At 50.2% G+C, this 23,887-nt stretch overlaps 2 protein-coding genes across 2 annotated transcripts; one reads left to right on the top strand and one right to left on the bottom strand.

Moving 5' to 3' along the window:
- The first annotated feature begins 11,174 nt into the window (after nt 1–11,174).
- TESK1 (testis associated actin remodelling kinase 1) lies at nt 11,175–16,301 on the top strand. The gene is made up of 10 exons (XM_032396819.1): nt 11,175–11,674; nt 11,799–11,920; nt 12,050–12,098; nt 12,602–12,748; nt 13,070–13,152; nt 13,322–13,412; nt 13,664–13,747; nt 13,900–13,989; nt 14,126–14,240; nt 14,573–16,301. Exons 1-10 carry the CDS (start codon nt 11,456–11,458, stop codon nt 15,457–15,459), a joined length of 1,887 nt encoding a protein of 628 aa, XP_032252710.1. The 5' UTR covers nt 11,175–11,455; the 3' UTR covers nt 15,460–16,301.
- On the bottom strand, nt 15,954–23,020 carry CD72 (CD72 molecule). Its single transcript, XM_032396822.1, has 9 exons — nt 22,850–23,020; nt 22,654–22,761; nt 21,909–21,980; nt 21,224–21,313; nt 20,551–20,886; nt 17,975–18,123; nt 17,231–17,346; nt 16,325–16,456; nt 15,954–16,034 (listed from the first exon to the last, which is right to left on the bottom strand). Exons 1-8 carry the CDS (start codon nt 22,929–22,931, stop codon nt 16,330–16,332), a joined length of 1,080 nt encoding a protein of 359 aa, XP_032252713.1. The 5' UTR covers nt 22,932–23,020; the 3' UTR covers nt 15,954–16,034; nt 16,325–16,329.
- Nucleotides 23,021–23,887: the final 867 nt, after the last annotated feature.

The following is a 23,887-nucleotide window of genomic DNA, read 5'->3' as shown; positions in this document are numbered from 1 at the left end:
ACTGAGCCACCCAGGCGTCCCCCTAAGACATGTTTTAAATGCCTTCTTGGAGCACCTGGGTGGCTCAGTCAGTTAAGCATCTGCCTTCAGCTCAGGTCATGATCCTGGGATCTTGGGATCGAGCCCCCCATTGGGCTCCCTGCTTGAGGGGAGCCTACTTCTCCCTCTCCTCCCAGCTCAGTGCTCTCTCTCACTGTCTCTCTCTCTTAAATAAATAAAATCTTTTTAAAAATGTCTTCTTAAATAATTATTGGGGCAAAGAAAAAAGTATGATTACACACCATCATTCAGAGATAAATAACAAATGAGAATTCAATCAAAGCTGAATTCAGAGGCAGATTTTTTTAAAGATTTATTTATTCATTTGAGAGAGAGAGTGAGCGAGCAGGGGGAGGGGTGAAGAAAGAGGGAGAGAATCAAGCAAACTCCCTGCTGATGGAGGAGTTGAATGCGGGGCTCAATCCCCGGACCCTGAGATCATGACCCGAGCTGAAATCAAGAGTCGGGCGCTTAACCAACTGGGCCACCCAGGTGCCCCTTCAGAGGCAATTTTTAGCCTCGAGTGCATACTGACATCATGACTAAGGACATAGGCTCAATTCTGGATCTCTCACTAGCTGTACAACCTTGGGTAAACTGGTAAACCTCTCTGGATCTCTTGTCCCCTCATCTATGAAATGAGAATAGTAATACTGTAAGCATAATACTGTAAACTTTAATGGTAATATAAAGCAGAGTGGTTGCTGGCACCTAATAAACTGTCAATAATATCACAACAAGCATTCCAGTGGGAGCGGGCTTTGTGACAAGAAACAACCGTCCACTTTTCCTGGCCCAAGTACAGGAACAGGGTGAAGAGTGAGAGGAAGGAGAGATTATCTTAAAGATGAATCCGATTTCATGGGTACCCAAGGCACGAACTATATAGCCTGGCCTCATGGAACCTGGAATTGAGAAACCTGAAAGCTGATAAAAGCGAAGGCTGGTTTTTTTCACTCTTTTCTCCCTGGGCCACGTGCTTCTCTCTGTGAATCTGCTCACTTCTCTCTCTCTCTCTCCTCCCCTCATTCTCTCTCTCAATCTGCAAACTCTCTGTCCCTCCTCTTCCCAGATGGATTTCTATTCCCTCATAGCTTCAGTGTGCGTGTGGCTCATCGCAAAATGAGCTCCTCTTCCCCCACCATCTCTGTAACAGTGATTTCTTAAGCAGGGATGTGCTTCGGAATTACATAGAGTGGTTTTTTTAAAAATATTCATGTCTGGCCCCATCCAGGTTATTCTGGGAATTGGGTCCCTGGTATATATATATATATATTTTTTTTTTTTTAACTTTTTAATTTGGAAAAAAAAAATCAACCTACAGAAAAAGCACAATAAAAATATAACCTTTACCGAGATTTACCAATCATTAACATTTTGCAGCTTGGAAGTATACGATTCCATGTGCCCAGGGAGAAAGGAGAAGCAGATATAGATGAACACTGATATCTATACCACCTCTGTCTCTCTGAAGCCTGGCCTCACAGCAGACGGGTAGGCGGCCCTGACCAACCAGCTGTGCCGAGGGAGGGCAGGACGTTGTGCGCTGCAGGCCGTGAGGATGTCAGCAGAACAGGCTGCAGACAGCCTAGCCAGGGAAACAAGTCTAAAACCAACTAACTAAGTTAACTAGCTAATAAATAAGCAGTCAACTCAAGAAGCTAGAAAAAGAGGAACATCATAAGCTAAGGAAAAGAGGAAAAATTTATGAAGCTAACAATAGGCACCAATAAACCAGAAACCAGAAAAACAAGAGAAATAATGTTTCTAAGAGCTGTTTAAAAAAAAAAAGACAACATAGTCAGCAAACTACTGGCACAGCTAGCCAAGAGAAAAAAGACCACAAACCCCCCTGAGTGGCATGAGGAAGTGGCTAAAAACACAGGCACACAGGAATTTTTTTTTATTATAAAAGAATACTAAGTGAAACTCCATGTAACTAAACCAGAAAGTTTCAGTGCAATTAATATTGTCCGGGAAAATATAAATCAAAATCAATCCAAAATGATACAGAACATCTGAATAAAATATAGCCACAGAAGAACCTGAAAAAGTGGTCAAATAGATGCCCCCTACCAAAAGACCCATATCACACTTAATTCACCAAATTAGTATTAACTTAATTCAAAACCTAACAGCCTCACACAAGTTATACAGATGAAAAATTACAAATAAAACATCAAACCAGGGATAGCAAATAGCAGGATGCTTGCCTGCTCTCCTCCAGTCCAATGGAAGATACCACTAAATGACCACGGCCCTCTTTCTGGGACTTCTCAAGGCTCTGCAAGACAGCGTATCTTGAGTGATTTCTGCCAAAGGCTCAGCATAAGGGAGCACTGGCAAATGTTCTCTCTTTATTACCCCTGAACTGAGAGCCCAAAACGGGCAAATACTTTATCTGTCTATCTTGTTCACAAGTGTATCTCTAGCATGCAGCACAGCTATCTGGCATATAATATGAACTAAACAAAATCCAGCAATATTGTAAAGGAATAATATACACTAAGATTAGTAGGTTTCTAGGACTACAGCAATGATTGAACCAGAAAATCCATCAATGTAGTTAACATGAATAAACCAAAGGAAATAGCCATTTCATCACTCTAACAGATCCTGGGGAAATCTTTTAGAAAATTAAATATCGGGGGTCAGTCATTAAGCATCTGCCTTTGGCTCAGGTCATGATCCCAGGGTCCTGGGATCGAGCCCGGCATCGGGCTCCCTGCTCTGCAGGAAGCCTGCTTCTCCCTCTCCCACTCCCCCTGCTTGTGTTCCCTCTCTCGCTGTGTCTCTGTCAAATAAATAAATAAAATCTTTAAAAAAAAATAAAAATAAGTCTTTTTAGTAAACCAGGAACAGAAACATGAAAAAGAATATTTGAAATGAACAGCCAATATCAAACTACTTCAAAGAGAATAGCCAGGGCCAACAGATCTCATTCACTGTACCAAAACCAATTAACTAGTCATTCAGGGGAATGTTACTGTGAGGTTTCTGAAAAAGGGTCGTGGCTTAGCAGAAAAAGTACTAAGGATTAACTATGTTGGCCATGGGCGTAAGATGGATGCCAGCGTGTAGAGTTGATAGTCCTTCATTTTAGGCAATTTTATAAAAGTCAGAACCAAGACAAGACTGATCACTATTACTTTTATTATTCAACATTACTCTAGATAGTCTAGACAGTACATGAAACAAAAATAAGTAATAAGAACCATAAATGTTGGGAAAGAAGAAAATCTTTATCTGCTTAGCTACAAAACCCTAAGAAGCCACTGAAAAACAATGAGAATAAGAGTAGTGTAAGATGGCTTATTACATGAAAAATAAATTCAAATATGAATAGCTTTACTAGCCAGCACTACCAGTTAGATGTCATGCTGGGGACTTCAGAACATCTAAGTGTTCTCCAGAGGATTACCCAAAGCAAATCAACTACATAAGGTTTAGATAACTGTGTGTTTGCCTTTCAACAATTTGACTAGATTGTAATCCCTAGAGCAACCACTAAGAAAGTAACTAAAATGTTAAAAAAAAAACAGGAAAACTAGAATTATATGCTAAAAAATATTAGTTTAAACCAAACAAAGGTAGTAAAGGAAGAACAGGGGAACAAAACACATCAAAAGGGACCTGAGGCAATGAAAACATATGTCCACACAAAAACCCATACATGAATGCTCATAGGAGCATCATTCATAACAGCCAAAAAGTGGAAACAACCCAAACGACAATCAGCTGATGAACAGATAAACACGGTACATTCAAACAATGGAATATTATTCAGCAATAAAAAAGAATGAAGTACTGATACATGCTATCACATGGATAAACCTTGAAAACACTATGCTGAGTGAAAGCAAGATACAAGAGCCCATATATTGCATGATTCAATATATGAAATGTCCAGAAGAGGCAAAACTATGCAATGAAAAAGTTAACTAATGGTTGCCTAGGACTATCGGTGAAGGAGTCGGAGGGGGATATAGGGAGTGACTGCCAACGGACATGAGGTTTCTTCTTCTTGGGATGATGAAAATACTCTAGAATTGATTGTGATGATAGTTGGAAACTCAGTGAATACAACAAAAGCCAGTGAATTTTACACTTTAAATGGGTGAATTATATGGTATTTCAATTATATTTCAATATAAAACTGATAAAAAATTAAATAAAATACCAAAAAAAGCAACCCAAATCTAATAATGTAGGAGGAGGAGAGGAAGGAGGAGGGGGAAAAGGGGAAGAAAAAGAAAAAACATCAAGATCAAGTTAGGTTTGGGCTCCTGGGTGGCTCAGTTGGTTAAGCGATTGCCTTCAGCTCAGGTTATGATCCTGGAATCCCGGGATCGAGTCCCATATCGGGCTCCCTGCTCAGCGGGGGGTCTGCTTCTCCCTCTGACTCTCTTCCCTCTCGTGCTCTCTGTCTCTTATTCTCTCTCTCAAATAAATAAATAAAATCTTTAAAAAAAAAAAAGATCAAGTTAGGTTTATTCTATAAATGCAAAGTTAGTTTAATTTAGAAAATTAATGAATATACTATATCATTGTTTAGAAATCTTTTCTTCCTTCCTTACCATCCCCACTCTAGATAGAGCATACTTTGGGCTTGGCCATATGACTTGCTTTGGCCACTGGAATGTTGACAGACATGTTATGAGCCAGAGACATGAAAGCAGTTGCAAAACCATACTTGTCCTCTTACCTTTCTTCCATCACCATGAGAAGAACATGCTTAGGCTATCCAGCTGGTCCCAGGAAGAGAGACAGATGTCACACAGCAAAACTCTCTAGCCAATCCTAGTTTAGAATGCTGACCCCAGTCAGCCCATGGATTTAGGAGAATTAGTAATTGTTGTTTTATGCCACTGGGTTTTTCTTTTTAAGATTTATTTATTGGGGCACCTGGGTGGCTCAGTTGGTTGAGCGTCCAACTCTTGATTTTGGCTTGGGTCATGATCTCAGGATCCTGAGATTGAGCCCCTTATTGGGCTCTGCACTGAGCATGGAGCCTGCTTGAGATTCTCTCTCTCTCTCTCCCTCTACCCTTCCCCCCTGCTTGTACTTTATCTCTCTCAAAAAAAAAAAAATTGGGGGGGGGGCGGTGCCTGGGTGGCTCAGTTGGTTAAGCAACTGCCTTCGGCTCAGGTCATGATCCCAGGGTCCTGGGATCGAGCCCCACATCAGGCTTCCTGCTCCTTGGGGAGCCTGCTTCTCCCTCTCCCTTTGCCTGTCACTCCCCCTGCTTGTATGCTCTTTCTCTGTCAAATAAATAAATAAAATCTTTAAAAAAAAAAAATTTTTTTTTTTAAAGATTTATTTTCTTATTTGAGAGAGAGAGAGTGCGAGCAGGGGGAAGAGCAGAGGGAGAGGGAGACAAGCAGACTCCCTGCTGAGAGGGAAGCCCATCATGGGGCTCAACCTCAGGACCCTGAGATCATGACCTGAGCTGAAATTAAGATTTAGACGCTTAACTGACTGAGCCCAGGTGCCCCCTATGCCACTGGGTTTTGATGTGATCAGCTACATGCCACTTTTGTGATAAGAGCTAACTGGTATATGTAGCTACAAAAAAACCCACAGTAAACATGAAATTTAAAAGTGAAAAATCAAAAACATTCTTTTAAAGATCAGGAACAAGATACAAGTGTCTACTGCCATTAGTTCACTCAACATTATACTGGAGGTCTCAAGCAAAAGAACAGAAATCAAAGGTATAAATATTAGAAAAAAAATAGAACTATAGTAAAGATTTTGGGGTTTTTAAAAAATATTTATTTATTTATTTATTTATTTGTCAGAGAGAGAGAGAGGGAGGGAGGGAGAGAGCATGAACAGGGGGAGTGGCAGGCAGAGGGAGAAACAGGTTCCCCACTGAGCAAGGAGCCTGATGTGGGGCTCGATCCCCGGACTCTGGGATCATGACCTGAGCTGAAGGCAGACGCTTAACCCAGGGGTCCCAATAGTAAAGATTCTGATTTTGATTCTGAATGAGATAACAGAAGGTTTTGAGTAGAGAGAGAAAATGAACTTACACTTTATTTATTTTTTTTAAAAGATTTATTTATTTATTTGACAGAGAGAGAGAGATAGAGAGATCAGGAACACAAGCAGGGGGAGTGGGAGAGGGAGAAGCAGGCTTCCCGCAGAGCGGGGAGCCCGATGTGGGACTCAATCCCAGGACCCTGAGATCATGACCTGAGCCAAAGGCAGACGCTTAACGACTGAGCCACCCAGGCGCCCCCTGACTTATACTTTAAACAGGAGTATTCGGCTGCTCGGTAGAGAAGAGGCTATAGGGAGACAGAGGCATAAGCAGAGAGACCAAAAAGGAGGCAGCTTAGATTGGGTCAGAAGCAGTGGAAATGTCAGAAGTGATCAAGATATGGATAGATTTCAAACATTTAGCAGACACAATTTGTTGATATGCTGAATATGGGGCAGAGAAAAAGAGAAAAGTCAAGGATAACTCTGAATTATCTGCCTGAAGCACCTAATGGATTAGATTTATTGAGATGGATTAGATTTATTGAGATGGCAAAGCCTTAGAGAAAAGCTGGGAAAGAGGTACAAGATTCAAGAGTTCTGTTTTGTACCCATTGATTTTGAAAAGCCAATTAGATACCCAATTGGAGGGGGCACATGAGTGGCTCAGTCGGTTAAGTGTCCAACTCTTGGTTTCGGCTCAGGTCATGATCTCATGGGTAATAGGACTGAGTCCCATGTCCTGCTCCCATGCTCAGTGAGGAGTCAGCTGGAGATTCTCTCCCTCTGCCCCTCCCCCCCAAGCACAAGCGCACGAGCACTTTCTAAAATAAATCAATCAATCTTAACAAAAAAAAAAGATATGGGGTGCCTGGGTGGCTCAGTTGGTTGAGCATCTGACTTTGGCTCCAGTCATGATCTCAGGGTCCGGGGTTTGGGCCACGAGTCAGGCTCCCCACTCAGTGGAGAGTCGGCTTATCCCTCTCCCTCTGCCCCTCCCCCAGCTTGTGCATTCTCTCTCTCTCTCTGTGTCTCAAATAAATAAATAAAATCTTTAAAAAAAAAAAAAAAGATATCCAACTGGAGCTGATGAGTAAGCAACTGAATACAGGAGCCGAGTTCAGAGGAAAAGTGGGAGAGAAAATGGGAGTTATTAGCATGTGAATAGTATTTAAAGCCTTTGCGTTAATGCCACATAAGTGTGTAGAAAGAAGAGCAGAAGTCCAATGATGGAGCCCTAGGTATGTCACTGCTTAGAGATCAGGAAGATCTAGAAGATCAGCAAAAGAGACTAGAAGAAAGAGCCAACAAAATATGAGGAGAATCAAGAAATTAAATAAAGAAAGTAATCAAGATGTGATAATGGTATTTTGGCTACACAGAAAATGACCTTAGGAGACAATGCTAATGAAGTGCCATGATGCCTACAAGTTATTTTCAAATGGTACAATAAAAATGTATTCTATTCTGTCAGATCATATATCATATACCACATTAGAGAGAGAGACCCAAAGAGAACAAACAGCAAAATGTTAACAATTGTTGAGCCTAGATGAAGGTACACAGGTATTCACTGTGCATTCCTTCAACTTTTCTACCTGTTTGAAATTTTTCATAATAAAGAGATGGTAGAGGGGACTGTTTTGAGAAGAACAGTTAATCGACTATATTCACGAAACTGCTCTTCCTAGGCCAAATAATCTTATATCCCTAGTAGCCAGACTGTGGTCTCTAAATACCATTTCTAACTAAAAGGAACTATGACTCATTGGAAAAAATAGCTGATACCAGCTCTAGTCTAGGAGTGCACAAAATGAGCCTGGAACATTTTACCATATCAAATAGCAAGAAACCTTAAGGGTTGTGTCAAAAGGACTCATTCCCACTGGCCAAAATAGGACAATTTAAAAATGATAAAAACAGCCAACAATTGAGACACATCATACTTGTGTTAAATTATGAGTTCATAATGGTACTATTAAAAACAAAACAAAACAAAACAAAACCGGGGCACCTGGGTGGCTCAGTTGTTAATCGTCTGCCTTTGGCTCGGGTCATGATCCTAGGGTCCTGGGATCGAGCCCCGCATCGGGCTTCCTGCTCGGCAGAGAGCCTGCTTCTCCCTCTCCCACTCCCCCTGCTTGTGTTCCCTCTCTCACCATCTCTCTCTCTGTCAGATAAATAAATAAAATCTTAAAAAAAAAAAAAAAAACCCTAAGAGTGCTTGGGTGGCTCAGTCAGTTAAGCATCCAACTCTTGATTTCGGCTCAGGTCATGATCTCAGAGTCATGAGATTGAGCCCTGCGTGAGGCTCCACACTGGTCATGGACCCTGCTTAAGTTTCTCTCTCTCCCTCTCCCTCTGCCCCCCATCTGCTCACATGCTTTCTCTAAATAAAAAAATAAACCCTGACATTAAAAAATACCTCACTTTTCAAGGATGCAAGGGAACTAACTCACTAAAAGCTGGGAAAATAAAAGGGAAACAAGCGTTTTTCTTGCCTTTCCTACATGAAATGTATCTCTGGGTAACAAACAGGTATGGATAAGTTTCTCTTTGTAGAGGAAGGAAGGAAGAATAGAATGAGTATTATTTTCTAATTCCTACATTCCCCCAGCGGACAACTGGCAATGTCTAGAGACATTTTTGATGTCACAACTAGGGGAGCTGCTACTGGCATCCAGGGATGCTGCTAAACATTCTACAATGCACAGACAGGCACCTAACAATAAAGAATTATCTGGCCCCAGGGCGCCTGGTTGGCTCAGTCGTTTAAGCGTCGCCCTCCGCTCAGGTCATAATTCCAGCGTCCTGGGATGAAGCCCCCGCATCAGGCACCCTGCTCAGCGGGAGTCTGCTTCTCCCTCTCCTTCTGCCCGCCCCCAACTGTGCTCTCTCTCTCTCTCTCTCTCAAATAAATAATTAAAATCTTAAAAAAAAAAAAATCCTGGCTGATGCTCCTTCTTTCCACTGAACTGACTGACTGTGGATACTAAATCAATCAGCAAGCTTTCCCGTATTAGTTGAATGTTTCCTCCTCTCCTTCCCTATTATCCCTATCCTAGTTCAGTCTCTCCTCCTTTCCTGACTGAAGCATTGGCAAGTCTCCTTGCTTCCAGAGGACAACCACAGTGATCTTTCTACAACAGGATCCTGGCCCCTCTGCTTGGAATTATTACCACCAATGATAGTAACTCTCAAATTTAGATAAAGGGTCAGATATATGTGAATTATCTATTATAATATTATTTTAACAAAATGAAGCATAAATTCCTAGTGTTTATAGATCTCATACAACTACAGAAATCAAACTTACAAATTAAATAGTTGTGGATGCTAACATTAAGGTCATGAATGAGTTTGTTTTGCTGAGACCAAACAAGGCCCAGGCATATGTTGTTCTCAAGACTGGCCCGTCTCCACTGGCTCTAGGACGATGGTGAATCTCTCCCACTCTCTCTCCAAAGCTGTGTGAAACCTTCTGTTGCACGGTGCACGGGCACAGCCTCTGGCCTTCTCTCCACCCTAAGGCACCGTTTGTAATCTAAGACTGCTTTTTCTCTATTCATTAGCCCTGGAAAATTAAACAGAACTCGGCTCCATCTCTCATAAACACCGGCCAGGACTCTGTCATTAGGCGAGCACCCACACGGATGCGGACTGTGCTTGTATAAATTTCCTTTCCATCTTACCACAAAAACAGAAATGCAGTACTTGACAATTTTTGAAAAGAATTCAGCCTTCCTCCCTCAAGCTGTGTCGCAGCCCGTTTCCCTCCGGAGACCGGCAGCCTCCACTCCCGCCGCCCTCCATTCCGCCGCTAGGTGGCAAGCTGCTCAGTGCCGCCCACAATCGCTTGCCCCGGAGGCGTCCGTCGGATCAAGCGACGTCACTCATCCCTGGCGATAATTGGCTATTTCGCCGACGCCCGGGGGGAGGAGCCAGCGGAGAACCGGAAGCGTTGGGTACGGCGGGTGCACAGTGCGTGCGCATTCAGGGCCCAGCGCCGACTTAAAAGAGGCCAGCTGCAGCTCCTCCTCCAGCCTGAGGGGGCAGACCGGATTCCTACGAGGTGGAGGGCGGGACCTCCTGAGAGGGGTCACACTGATAAGGGCTGGGCCACACTGAGGGGAGGAGTCACGTTGAGAGGAGGGGTCACAATGACTGGTGGAGTCACTCTGAGAGGTGGGGTCTCATTGTGTGGGAGGGGTGTCGCACTGAGGGGTTCTGGTACACACTGACGGCGGCAGTATCGTACTGAGGAATGGTCCCTCTGAACGGGGGGGGGGTCTCACTGAGGAAGAGAGGGGTCTCCGAAGGGGAGGCCTCCTGGAGGGGCGGGGTTTTGCCAAGGGGTGGGATCCCACAGGAGGAGGGGCTTCCGGACAGGTGGAGGCTTCTCTGCAGAGAGATAGGGCCGTTTGGAGGAAAGAGTAAGAGGAAGGTTCAGGCTGGGTGGTCACTGGGCGGATACTCTCTTTCTTTGTACTTTATTCGAGGGAGGCGGGATGGAGTAAGGAGGTGTAGGCCACACCAGGGACGGACTGGCCACGGGCTCACTATACAGGCCTGAGGCACCACAACCGCTGGAGAAGGGAGAAAGTGTGAGGGAATCCAGAGGTGTAGGGGGTCGAGACTTGGGAAATGGTCAGGCTGGGCCAGAGCGGAGGCCGGGAAGGTAGGCAGGTTGCTGGGCTACCTCCGATTGTGGCTGACCCTGAAGGGTCTACTTTTCTGCCCTGCTGGCCCACGGAGCCCAGGAATCCGGCGGCTTCCTGAGCCCGGCTGTCCTCAGACAGTGGCCTGAGGGTGGGAGGAGAGAAAGGACTCCCAGGGCAGCTAAAAGACATTTGAGCTGCGCGTACGCACAATCAGCCTGTAATTCCCTTCAGTTATTCAGCTCAGGCCAGAACTTATTTGGCCCCGACGTCCCAGACCCATTCGCCTAGGGTGTCGCGGCCACCGGTTGGGGGTTGCGTACCTGAGGGGGCGTGGCCGCTGCCCGTGGGCCGGACTGGAAGGAGTTAAGCGGAGGCCCGGCTCAGCCCCGCCCCCGGCAGGCCGCGGAGCCTGAGCCCCAGCGGCGAAGCGGAGCCGCGGCCGGCCGCCCGCCCGCCAGCCAGCCCGCCTCCGCCTGCGGGGAGCCCGCCCGCCCGCCTGCCCGGCGGCGCCCAGGAGAGACACCGCCACCGCCCGGCCCAGGCCCAGGCCCAGTCCCTGCGCAGAGCGAAGCGGAGCGGCGTCTACCCGGGCCCTGCAAGCCGGTGCGGCGGGGGCGGGCCCAGATCTTCAGCGGATCTTCCATTCTCCAGGGCGGGAGCAGGAGCCCCGGCGTCCCGGATCGGGCTGGGCGCACGCCCATGGCAAGCGCGGCCTGCCCGGGCCCCGGGGACCCTGCCATGTGAGGCAGGCCCGGGCTGGGGGCCCGGCCATGGCCGGGGAACGGCCCCCACTGCGGGGCCCTGGGCCAGGGCCGGGAGAGGCGCCGGGGGAGGGGCCCCCAGGACCGGGGGGCACGGGTGGAGGCCCGGGCCGGGGCCGCCCCTCCTCCTACCGGGCTCTCCGCAGCGCCGTGTCCAGCCTGGCGCGCGTGGACGATTTCCACTGCGCCGAGAAGATCGGGGCCGGATTCTTCTCTGAGGTCTACAAGGTAGGATCAGCAGAGGGGCGGGACCGAGCCTTAGACGGGAGGCTGGAACTAGGGGGCCCAGACCCGGACGACCCGCGCGACCTGGCCGGTCTGCCCTGGACTCGCCAGCCTATGCCGCCCCCAGGTTAGGCACCGACAGTCAGGGCAAGTCATGGTGCTGAAAATGAACAGACTCCCCAGTAACCGGGGAAACACGCTACGGGAGGTGCAGCTGATGAACCGGCTCCGACACCCCAACATCCTAAGGTGAGCGGCCCCAGCCGCTTGCTGAGAAGCTTGCTGGGAGAAGAGGAAAGATCCCGCGGGAAAAGTGGGAACTGTAGAGGGGCCTGGACTCTTACAACCTACCCTCCTATCTTCTCCATCCTCTTCCAGGTTCATGGGGGTCTGTGTGCACCAGGGGCAGCTGCACGCTCTTACAGAGGTGAGGATGGGCCAGGAAGGAGGGGACCCCCACCACCACCAAGGGGAGAGAGAATGTCAGCGCCCAGTGCATCTACAGAGGAATACTGAGAGGCAGCAGGACCTCCTCCCATGAGAGGCTTCCCTGAACTTCCTTTGGGCTAATCACAAATAAAATGCCTCAGTTGGTCACATTCTCTATATGCGCTATAACAATGCTGTCCAATAGAACTTTCTGTAGTGATGAAAATGTTCTATAGCTACATGTGGCTAGGGAGCAGTAGAAATATGACCAGTGTGACTGAGGAACTAAATGTTTAATTTTATTTAAACTTAATAATTTAAATAGTTGCACGTGTCTTGGACAGGACAGCCCCAGAATATGAGTGGGGGACCCTAGAGCACAGACTCACCCTTCTGACCTTTGTGATCCCTCCTCCTGAGTGTCCCCTGGCTTATAAGTGGGAGACCTAGAGTACTGGCGGAAACCTTAACATTCATTCCCCTTCTCCCCCTATGCCTCAGTATATGAATGGGGGGACCCTGGAACAGCTGCTCAGCTCCCCAGAACCCCTATCCTGGCCTGTCAGGCTCCGCCTGGCTCTGGACATTGCCCGTGGCCTGCGGTACCTGCATGCCAAAGGTGTATTCCACCGAGACCTAACATCCAAGGTAGGCTGGCCAGGTGGGTGGTGGCATGAAAGGGGATTTGAGGCTATTACATTGTAACCGGCCCATAGATGTTGGAATATGGATAGTAGACCTGTTAGGATGTCGGAGTAGCAAGGCCCTGGAGAATGGGGACTGGGGTGAGGGGGAGCTCTGAGGGGCTGAGTACCACGCTATGTTTGGAGTGATAGATGATGTTGAAAGATTGGGGTGCATTGGAGAACTGGGAGATCAGAGAGGGTTGGGGTTACTGTGGAGTGACAGGGCTTTGGGGTATATACTGGGAGATCAGAGAACAGAAGGTGATGGCTATATGTATGTCAGAACTGTCTGATCCGACGGGAAGACCGAGGCTTCACGGCTGTTGTGGGTGACTTCGGGCTGGCTGAAAAGATTCCTGTGTATAGGTGAGGTGAATGCCCCTGGGCCCCCCCAAACTTTCTAGAAAGTCCCTATCTAAGTGAAGCCCCCAGAGACATTTCCTTTGGAGTGGGGAGGGGGCTGACCTCATCCCTTTTTGTTTAGGGGTGTTATCTGAGTGGGGTGTCTCTGATCACTCTGCCCCTACCCCTGCAGGGAAGGGGCAAGAAAGGAGCCATTGGCTGTGGTAGGTTCCCCATACTGGATGGCTCCAGAGGTGTTGCGGGGTGAGCTGTATGATGAGAAGGTAAGACATCAATCCTTCAGATTCCAAAGCCTTCCAGAGACCCTTGAGATACTTTTATAAGGCCCCATCCCAAGTTCTTTAACAGCCATACTGAATATTTAGGAGACCCCCCAATTCCCCCTTGCCCCCTCATAGGCACCCCTCCAACGCATAAAACTATCAAGACTTCCCCCAAATTCTGACATATTCTGACAAAATTCTGACATGAAAACCATCAGTTAACTCCCGCTGACATTGTCTCCTCCCCCCAGGCCGATGTCTTTGCCTTTGGGATTGTCCTCTGTGAGCTCATTGCACGAGTACCTGCGGACCCAGATTACCTACCCCGAACTGAGGTGAATGATGTCTCCAGGTTTGATAAGGGGGAGCTCCAGACTGGGCAGCTCATAACCAAGGAGGGTTCCCTGGAGGTTGAGGTCCTGACTGGGGGTCAGAAGGCGAGCCCAAGGAAGGCTGAATTGAAGGCCCCTCCTCTCTGTCCCCACAGGACTTTGGCCTGGATGTGCCTGCTTTCCGGACCCTGGTAGGGGATGACTGCCCACTGCCCTTCCTGCTCCTGGCCATCCACTGCTGCAGTGTAAGAGCCTCTCTCTCCCTGCCCACCACCCCCATCCATCAGCTGGCAAGGCTTTCCTGTTCCAGGTGGTGGGAGGAAAACATAGGGACCCTCTTTTGGAGCACTGAGTGAAGCTGTCCCTGTCTCTACCCATCAGATGGAACCTAGAACTCGTGCTCCCTTCACCGAAATCACCCAGCATCTGGAATGGATCCTGGAGCAGCTGCCTGAGCCAGCCCCCCTCACCAGAGCTCCCCTGACACACAATCAGAGTAAGTGAGCATGACCTTGACCCAACTGAATTCCTTCTGCCTCTTCCTTAGAACTCAGGGGATTAAGACTAAGTGTATTTATTAGTTGGGGGATGTGGGGGTATGAAAGATATTTTCATAAAATAAGATATTTTCAAATTCTAGAGCCAAGGGAGGGGAAGAAGGAAAGAAGAGGTAAAGGAGGGCTAGAGGTGACATCTCCCCCTGTCCAAAGTACCCAGTGGGACTCCCTTTTGTAAGCTCTAGTCCCACCAGCCTCCTGGTGAATAATGAGGCCTCAGGGAGCCATGATCAATGCTGAGAACAGTAACCACAGACTTCTCTGTCCACAGGGTCTGTTTCAAGAGGGGGTCCCTCTGCCACACTTCCTAGGCCAGACCCCCGGCTTTCCCGAAGCCGGTCAGACCTCTTCCTGCCCCCGTCACCAGAATCACCCCCCAACTGGGGGGACAATCTGACTCGTGTCAACCCCTTCTCACTCCGGGAAGACCTCCGGGGAGGCAAGATCAAGCTGTTGGACACACCCAGCAAGCCAGTCGGCCCCCTGCCCCTTGTTCCACCATCACCACTGCCCTCCACACAGCTGCCCTTGGTGACCACTCCAGAGACCCTGATCCACCCTGGGACACCTGCCCGTCGCTGCCGCTCGCTCCCATCATCCCCTGAGCTCCCCCGACGTATGGAGACAGCACTGCCAGGTCCTGGCCCTCCCAGTATGGGCCCCTCGGCTGAAGAAAGAATGGAGTGTGAGGGCAGTAGCCCTGAGCCAGAACCCCCAGGACCAGCTCCCCAGCTGCCCCTGGCCGTGGCCACAGACAACTTCATCAGCACTTGTTCCTCAGCCTCCCAGCCCTGGTCCCCTAGATCAGGACCTGTCCTTAACAACAACCCCCCAGCTGTCGTGGTGAACTCCCCACAAGGCTGGGCTGGGGAGCCGTGGAACCGGGCCCAGCATAGCCTGCCCCGGGCAGCAGCCCTGGAGCGGACAGAACCCTCGCCACCCCCTTCAGCTCCCCGGGAGTCTGATGAGGGGCTGCCCTGCCCCGGCTGCTGTCTTGGCCCTTTCAGCTTTGGCTTCCTGTCCATGTGCCCCCGCCCCACACCAGCTGTTGCCCGCTACCGCAACCTGAACTGTGAGGCGGGCAGTCTCCTCTGCCACCGAGGGCACCACGCCAAGCCTCCCACACCCGGCCTGCAGCTGCCCGGGGCGCGCTCTTAGCAGTGGGGCCTGTGGTCTCTGGCCTCCAACTTTGGCCTTCAGGAAGCCCCGTGAGGACAGAGCACACATGTTGGACAGTGCCAGCCCCAGATGGGCTGACCGGCTCTTCTCCCCGTGTAGGGGAACCTCAGCATGGATTCAAGGGACAGACATTTCCTATCCAGCCCCTGGGCTTGCTCTCCTGTGGGCGATCACTGAACCAGACAAAGCATTGCTGACACATGAGACTAACACGTGCAATTATTTAAAAATATTTCAATAAAACTGCCTGGCTGGCTCCGGGCTGCCCCTATCCACTCAGTCCATGCGCCCTCCTCCACCCCCCTGCAATTCCACCATAGGAAGTTCTTGGGGAGGCCAAAATCTAACGACTTCTTCACCCGTTTCCCAGGAACAGTCCAGTTTCTGGGGCAGGATTTCAAGCAGGCAGCAGGCTGGCTGGAAGTGTTGGGCATGGATCAGCCCTTGGCTGGGCACTGCCCAGGCAGAGTGACGGGATGCTGGAGGGAGATGATCTTAGGGCCCGCAGACTGCAGTTAGGGGTGAGGGGTACAGGCTCTTGTTGGCAAGAGTACCTATAAGAGTAAAGCACCAGTGAGCTCTGCAGTTGACTGTTACTAAGAACATTCATCCAGCCCATCCCACCTCCCTGGACAGCCACATCACCAGCCTCCCTTCAGTTCCAGACCTTTCCTGCCCGACCCCAGGACCCCCCCTTACATAAGCAGACCAAGACCTTGAAGGCTGTAGAGGTGACCGTCACTCTCAGGAATAAGTTTTACCCCTGGCTTCTGAGCCCTTGCTCTGAGTTCCTCTCCCTCCCTCGTCCCCAACTCCCATGCCTCAGTCGATTTGTCATGCTTACCCAACTCAGGGCGAAAAGTGGTCCCTATCTGGATGCTGGAAAGCTGCCATCTCACAGATGCAGGGATGAAGAGAAGTACAGTCCTCCCACTGCATACTTGGCCACTTGCTTTGTACGTTGTAACATCTTGAGCTTTGACCATAATACATAAAGATTGGCCAGGTAGAACTGGGTTAAGCCCTGCCCCTCCTCTCCCGCCCTGCCCCTCCTCTCCCACCCTCCCTTCTCTCCCCTTGCCCTGCATTAAACACAATGAAGTTCTAACTTTCCCCGCCTGCCTAAGGCCATGTTTGGGTATGGTTCAGGGACAGATGTCTACTCTAACTCAAAGAGGCTTTAGGACCAGGGGAGGGAAAAATCACCCAAGATATTAAAGATGGAAACTCCACAGGGAACATAGGAGATGACTCCCCTGTTTCAGGGTCCCTGGAGTTGATCTTCAGAGTTATCCCACTGCTCCCTCACTTCCCTGAGGCAACTCTAGTGCCCCAAGAGGCCCTGACTGAGAAAGTGCCACCTCAGTTTGGGTAGGCTTGTCAAGAGATGGGAAGTTAGAATGCCAGGGTTCACGAGCTGTGAAGTACTAGCTAAAGCCTCAGCTTCTCCCTCTGAGAGAAAGACAACATAGGTCCCAACTCAGTCACTTAAAAAAAAAAAAAAGTGCCTGGGACTGCCAGGTACTGGGAAGGGGCCCGAAAAGAAGACTGTCCTAAAGAGTTTTAAGTAAAAAAAAAAAAAAAAGAGTTTTAAGTAAAGGGAATGGACAAGTAGGCAATTACAATATTGACTTGTGAGTTTTGAGAGCAGGACCTCCCAAAACTTTGGGAGCAGGAGGGGAATCTCATTACTATGTCTTTATGAAGGAATTATGGAGTTGAATATGTCCAGAAGTCCTAACAGACTTACCCAAAGACCTGTTTACCATCAGCCTGCTGCAACCTCCTAAAGCTGGAAACAGCCCAAAATGAACCAGGCGGACTAATTTGTGTCAACATCTTCCTTGCACTGTTGGAGTTTGTACGCTGAGGGGAGATTCAGAGAGACAAGAGGTATGTGGAGAATGATGAGAAATATTCCAGTGCGGGGGGGGGGCGGTGTAGGGAGGAAGGGACGTGGGCCGATGGAAGAAAATGAGCACTATAGGGAGGTCTCTGAGCTTTGACAAGAGGACTGTCTGACTGGCGCAAGACATCAGCTCATCGGTGACCTGTCCCTGCGGCCTTCGAGCGCCAAGTTGTAGATGCAGCTTCTCCCTTCAGTTCACCTCCCAGCTGGGTAAGAATTTCTGCCAGCCTTTGAAGGGGAGTCATTCCCTGGGCTGCTCTGGTCATAAGGAGCCAATCCCAACAATCCAGCCCACCAGATATGGGACCTCTCTGCCTGAGAGGCCAAGAGAGTCAAAGAAGCTGTTAAGCAGCCCTGGGAAGGTGACCAGAAAGCTGAGATGAGAAACAGTTTCAAGTAAAGATGGTTCATGAGCTTTGACTCTCGTGCCAACACCGGCCGGTTGGTAGGGGCCACCTGGAGCACTGCACTGAGAAGCTGCATGGCAAAGGAACGTGGGCCCTGTGTGCACTGCTGTTCCTGACTCAATGACATCTATCCCTTTACCTAACAGTACCCGCTAGTCTGTGAATAAGGTATGCTTACTGAAATATAATAAGAAGTTTCACTGAACACGGCCAGGTCAGAGGACAGAGATTTACAGTGGTTTTGGCTCTCCTCCCAACTTCTCTTCGTATATGAGATGTAAAAGCAGCTCCTCTGGTTCAGTATCCATCCCACGGGACAGCAGGTATCTATAAACCAGAAAGAATGTGACAGCACAGCCCAGACCCAGGAGGGAGATCTCCTCATTTGAGATGAAAGTGACGATTCCTCAGTCTGGTTGCTAACAGTGCCCACCTTGGTCTAGTCCCGGCACCTTCACTGACATCTAGCCCTTCATCTTTGCCATCTGTCTTTGGCATCCCCTGGGAATGCCATTCCTATTCATATTTAGTAAAAGTCTTTAATATTCACAACCTCACTCCTTAACAGTCTAGGAGGTTTATTTTAATAGGGTGGTGATACTATTCTCAATTTCTGAATGATTGCAGTCTCCCCCCCACACTTTGGCTGACCTCACCTGGGCCCCCCATAAGTGTTCAACTGGCCTCTTAATCACCTCAATCACTCCCTAAAGCATTCCTCGCTGCATATTCAAAACTTGCTCACACCCTCCAAGCTGCTAGCCACCTCCTTCCCTCTCACCACTCTTCTACAAGTAATAACCTTGGTTGCTGTTCTGCTGAAATTGTCAGACTCTTGATGTGAACTCTCTCCCTTTCCTTCCCTTCCACCCCAAAACCTGCCTCTGCTCTGTTCCTCAGTTCCTATCCCTCTTTCTTTCACAACCCATACCCCAATCTGTGCTCCTGATCGCAGCCCACCTCTCTCATTGCTTTGTTCCAGGAGTCCTACCTGCGGCACTCAAAGATCCTTCCTTCCTTCCTTCCTGTCTACATTGTCTCTTGTCCTCACCCAGCTACCCTCTTGAATTTCTGTCCTATGGCAACTAAAAGGATACAAAGTCAGTGCGGCCAAATGGAAGAGGGTGAGAGGGTAAGTGGCATGCTGAAAGGTAGGCAGAGACCTTGGAAGCCAGGCTAAGGATTTTTTTATTTTCATATTACAAGGAAGAGTAAGTCAATGTAGGGTTTTACATAGAGAAGTTTTGTTCACTGGCTATATCCCAAGTGCTTGGGCACAGTGCTTGGACGTATAGTATGTATGCCATAACTTTTGATGTAATTAATTAACTGGAATGACATGATCAGATTTTTGTTTTTAAAGGATTACCCTGGCTGCCATGTGACAAGTGGATGGGGGGAGGGGGAGAGCAATGTTTAGGAGAAATGATGCAGCAAGCCATTGCAGCGATCCTTGCAAAAGATGGGGGTGGGCAGAAATGAGAATGGACTCGGTGGTGGAAAATGGAGGGAATTCTGACGGAGCAGGGCGCCTGCTAAAAGTGCGAGAGGATGGGAGGCTAAGGAGCTCACACGGAGAGCAAGCCGACCACTGCACAGCTGCCAGGCGGCACTGAGGAACGGGCGGGCTGAGGTTGACACTAGAGTTTTGGTGGCACCAAGCAGAATGATAGCACAATACGGCACACCTGGGTGCGGCAGGGGCAAGGGGGGAATTCATCCAGAGCTGAGATATTGCCACTCTGGTGCACCAGAAAGACAACAGAACAAAGGAGCCAGTGGCTAAAGTGATGGGCCCCAGAAGCCAAGATGGGCAGACAGAGAAGTGACAGCCGAGGCAAAGGGAGGAAACGGGAGACAGTGGGTTGGAGGCATCAATGAGGTTGAAGAAGAAGTGTGGGGAAAGCCTGGAGGAGGCAGCTGTAGTCAGAGTGGAGGTCTGAAACCAGCCTTCCAGCAGAAGAGCTGAGGTCTGGGGTGCAGCTGAGGGAATGGCCTACAGGGGGGCGGGGGGGCGGGGACTGAGGAGTCTCCCGATGCCCCCTGAGCTAGACGGAGCTGAACCTGGACCATAGGTAACCGGTGCATGAACATTCCAGTCACCTTGGGCCTGGCTCCCTGCCTCGAACCTCAGCCTGCTTCTTGCACAGCCTCATCCCTTTTCTGTGGCCCCCTCCCTCCTCCCCACATACTGCCTGGGCTCCTGCCTTCAAAATAGATGAACTCTCCACCCCAGCTCCCTCCCCCACCTCACCCCCACCCACCTCATTGTGAGTGCCACCCACACCTGAGAGCTTCAGCTACCTTGCCCCACCGCCACACCGCACCTCATCAATCAGTAATTCTTAACCCTTGGGGAATCTCAGATGTAGTGAGAAATAATTAAAGCTATAGACCCTCTCTTTAGAAAAATGTGCAAACAACCAATTCCACGTCCCAACTCAGGGGGTTCCCAGATCTTTGACACTGATATCAAGGGCAGAGACCCAAGTTTGGTGCTTTGGACAGTGTGATCTGCATTTCCAGCAGCCACCCTCCTTCCTCCTACAGGATCTGCCTGAGAGTTCTGTGAGCCGTCCTAAATCCAGAAAGCAGCTTGATCCTCCTCTCTGCTGGCCACCACTCTCACTTGCTATCCCTTTCCTCAACAACTCAATGGCCCCCTGAAAGATAGACCCCTGCCACGAGTGTCTCCTCCCTTCAATCCATCCCTCAGAGCAGACCCTCCCATCTCTCCTCTCCCAGAGCGGATACCTGCTAAGGGGCATGTGAATAAGGGCTTCAATGTGTCCTGCATGCTGCTCAGCCTCTGCTCCAAGGTCATCCTCTGCACCTCCTTACTTTGCAAAGCCTCCTTTGTCTTCTCCTTCTCAGACCAGCAGGCCTGTAACTGCTCTTGGGTAGCCTGGCAAACCTTCTGTTCCTCCTGCAGTGCTTCCTGACTCTGGGCTAGTTCCCTCCTGGACTCCTGCAGATCCTCTTCCTTCTTCCCCAGCTGGGTTATCTGTAGGTGGAGCTGCTGTCTCAGGCTGCTGTTAGTGGTTTCCAGAACACTGTTCGTCTGCTGGAGCTGCTGAGACACCTGCAGATCTGTTCGGCCATAATGAGAGATTTGGAGGACATCTTCTTGAGCCATGCCCTGGTGCCGAGACTTCAGCATCAGTCCTTTTTCTGATTCTTGCAAATTTTTGCAAAACAGGCTGAAATATAAGATCTGACTGCCTCAAGCTTAAGGAGGTACTGGATTAGGTAAAGAAAATTTAGGAAGACACCACACTCTAAAACAGACCTGGCTAGAAACTAGATGAAAAGCTAAGGATATGGTGGTAGTGACTCTGGGCCCTGCCCAGAGGAAGGGCAGCTGTTGGGGAGAGTAGGGGAAAAAATTGCTTGGGGCAAGTGGGAAATGGGGGGCAGCCATACTCACAGCGCACTCCCAGGCAGATGGCGGCCACCCCTAACAGCAGGCAGGTGAGGAGCAGGCCGAGAAAGAGGTACTGCGTACAGACTGCGCGGCCTTCGGGAGACAGTGGGATGAAGGGCAGAGAGCCCCAGGAAAGTTTAGAGACTGAGGGGCTGGGTGGGTGGGGGATATTCATGGGAAAGAGCACCCTCAGAGGATGTGGTGCCGGCATGGTGGGTTTTGTGGGGTAGTGAATTTCCGCAGGTAGCGGAAGGAAGATGTTCCAGAATAAGGGCTGGGATCGTTACTGGTAAGGATTGAGGGGCGCTACCTGGTAGGATGGGAACTAAATCTCAGATGGTGACAGAGGACGGGGGTATGTGAATGGGGACCACCGTAAAGGGGGAGGAGGGAGGATCTGGGTCAACCTGTGGGAATGATACATATGGGTATAGGGGTCAAAGAGGCAGTCCGGAGGGCTGCTCCCCGGGCTCACTCTCGGTACCGGACCCGCACACCGCCGGGCCCAGCACCAGCCCCGCTGGGACCGCGCCAGCACCGTACTTGGTGTCAACCCCGCGCGGCGTAGCGGGGTCGGCGAAGTGGGAGAGGCCGCCCCGCCCGAGGCCCCGCCCCGCCCCGCTCCGCGTGCCAGAGCGCCAGCTGGGCCGCCGGGGGCGCGCGCAGGCGGGGAGGGCTGGGTACTCACCCGCGAGGAGGCTCCCGGCAGCTGGTGACGTCACGGAGCTCCAGGAAGCAGTTGGCTGCTCTGACTGGAGCCCTGAGGACCCGCAGCGAGTCCAGTTTGAAGACGGGAAGCCCCGGGAAATTCCCCTTCTTTCCACCCTCTCCCCCTCCACCTCTCCCCCTCCACCTCTCCCCCTCCAGTCTGGCCCGAGAAGCCTTCTGCGACATCCTGAGATGCTCTGGGACACCCTTAGCACTCTCCGGAGTCCCGCATCTCCCCCAGGACTCTTGTGTCTCTCCTGGGTCTTACTACATCCTCTCCCCCGGGACCCCTTCCTCTCCCTCCTGGGTCTCCCCTTAGGTTTTACGCAGCACCCCCCATCGGCCTGCCCCAAACCTTCTCCCGAGAAGTGCTCTCATCCCTCTCCCCTACCCTCTTTTCTCTGTCCCGTGACTCCCCATTTCCCATTCGAATTCATCTCCACAGGGGCTGCCCTGATCTCTCCTAGGAGCCCTTTTCTCCCCACTGGGACCTCCACCTTGCCCCAGGGAGCTTTATTCTTCCTTGGTTCCCATTTATCCAGGGCTCATTCTTCTCTTTCCTAAGCACCCTCCTCCTTTCCCAGGGATTGTGTCTCCCCCGCCGCCCCCCCGCCCACTCAAGAATACCGTGGAATCCCAGCTCAAGACACACACACACACACACACACACCACACCCCACACACACCCCACCCCGTCAAACATACATCCTCTGGACTCTCCGTACCTGCTTTGTCCCCTACTCCAGAAGAAGCCGAGCTCAAGGGCCCACCTGAGACTGAGGGCACTTGTACATTCTCGTAGGTGAGTTCCTCATCCTCATCAGTCTCTGGGTCTGGAGAGGAGAGAAAAGGTGAAGTGGGAGTGGGGTCATGAGGGAGCTTGGGGATGCAAAATCAAAGAGATGCCTCTTTCACCCTTACCCTGTCCTAACCGGCTGGAGATGCTCTTCTTCAGGGGAGCCTTCACGAACCGCAGGTCTGCATAGGTGATGGCCTCTGCCATTGCCCTGAGCACCTCTGCTCCCACCTGTCTCCCCCTTCTTCCACCAGCTCCAAGCTTCTCTTGACACTGTCCCCTCTGTCCCTTCACACTCTTAGGCTCTGTGTTCCTTCTGTGACTGCACAGCTTAGTGCTTTGCCCTGTGACTTCTAGTTACAAAAGAGGAAGATGTGAACAAGTGTCAGACAGATGGGTTCAGTGAAGCAGATTGCATCCCTGAACCTCTGCCAAAGGGACAGGGGATGGGAAACTGAGGTCCAGAACATAGGCGTAGAGCCTGGAGGTGTCACTGGATCACTACTTAGGCCTGTCCCTTCGTCCTGCCTGTGCTCCCCCTTCATGCATCCTACACGCACTTTGGCAGTGCTGCACTCTAAATGCATGTCCTGATCATCTGCCCTGATTTGCCCTATGCTCTTCTCTTGGCTGCTATGTCCACGGGCTTATCCATGTGTTGTCAGAGCTCTTTTGTGCCCAGCTGAACCCAGAGGATCTCCCACAGTAGAGCTCCATCCTCCCCATCATATTGGGGGATCCTAGTGTGGAGCCTCTGCTCCTCATCATCCTGGGGTTCCCAGCAGGTATGGGCTCCCCGAAAGGGGCCTTTGATTTGGTGGAGCTCATTTCCCTATCAATTTGGAGGCTTTCAGGGTAGACCCAGCTCCCCTCCTGCTGTAGTCCTGCAGAACTGCTGAGGATCTCACACACAGGGAGGTTCTCACTCCAAAGCCCTTCCTGAGAATGTGGCAGCACTTTGGAGGATGCAGAGGTTCTGGGACCACACTGTTTCTCTTCTCTAACCCCCCCTAGATTCCCTCTTCACAGCCTTTCCCTGGCCTTGTCCAGCCTTGTTCCCTCCTGATCACACCTTTGGCCAATCAGCCCCTTCCTCATCCCATCCTGCCCCCTGCTGGACTCATAGCATCCTGTGTCCAGACATCTGAGCTGGATCCAGCAAG

The sequence above is a fragment of the Phoca vitulina genome, unplaced genomic scaffold, assembly GCF_004348235.1.
Source record: "Phoca vitulina isolate PV1807 unplaced genomic scaffold, GSC_HSeal_1.0 scaffold94, whole genome shotgun sequence".
NCBI lineage: Eukaryota > Metazoa > Chordata > Mammalia > Carnivora > Phocidae > Phoca > Phoca vitulina.
Note: the sequence above shows the minus strand (reverse complement) of the source record. Positions and strands in the feature narration are given on the sequence as shown.

Coding starts and splice junctions, on each gene's coding strand:
- TESK1 (XM_032396819.1), top strand. CDS start 11,456: ATGGCCGGGGAACGGCCCCCACTGCGGGGCCCTGGGCCAGGGCCGGGA. Junction 13,748..13,899: donor ATTACCTACCCCGAACTGAG/GTGAATGATGTC, acceptor CTGTCCCCACAG/GACTTTGGCCTGGATGTGCC. Junction 14,241..14,572: donor TCCCCTGACACACAATCAGA/GTAAGTGAGCAT, acceptor CTCTGTCCACAG/GGTCTGTTTCAAGAGGGGGT.
- CD72 (XM_032396822.1), bottom strand. CDS start 22,931: ATGGCAGAGGCCATCACCTATGCAGACCTGCGGTTCGTGAAGGCTCCC. Junction 22,762..22,849: donor CTCCAGCCGGTTAGGACAGG/GTAAGGGTGAAA, acceptor TCTCCTCTCCAG/ACCCAGAGACTGATGAGGAT. Junction 21,981..22,653: donor TGGAGTAGGGGACAAAGCAG/GTACGGAGAGTC, acceptor GCGGGTCCTCAG/GGCTCCAGTCAGAGCAGCCA.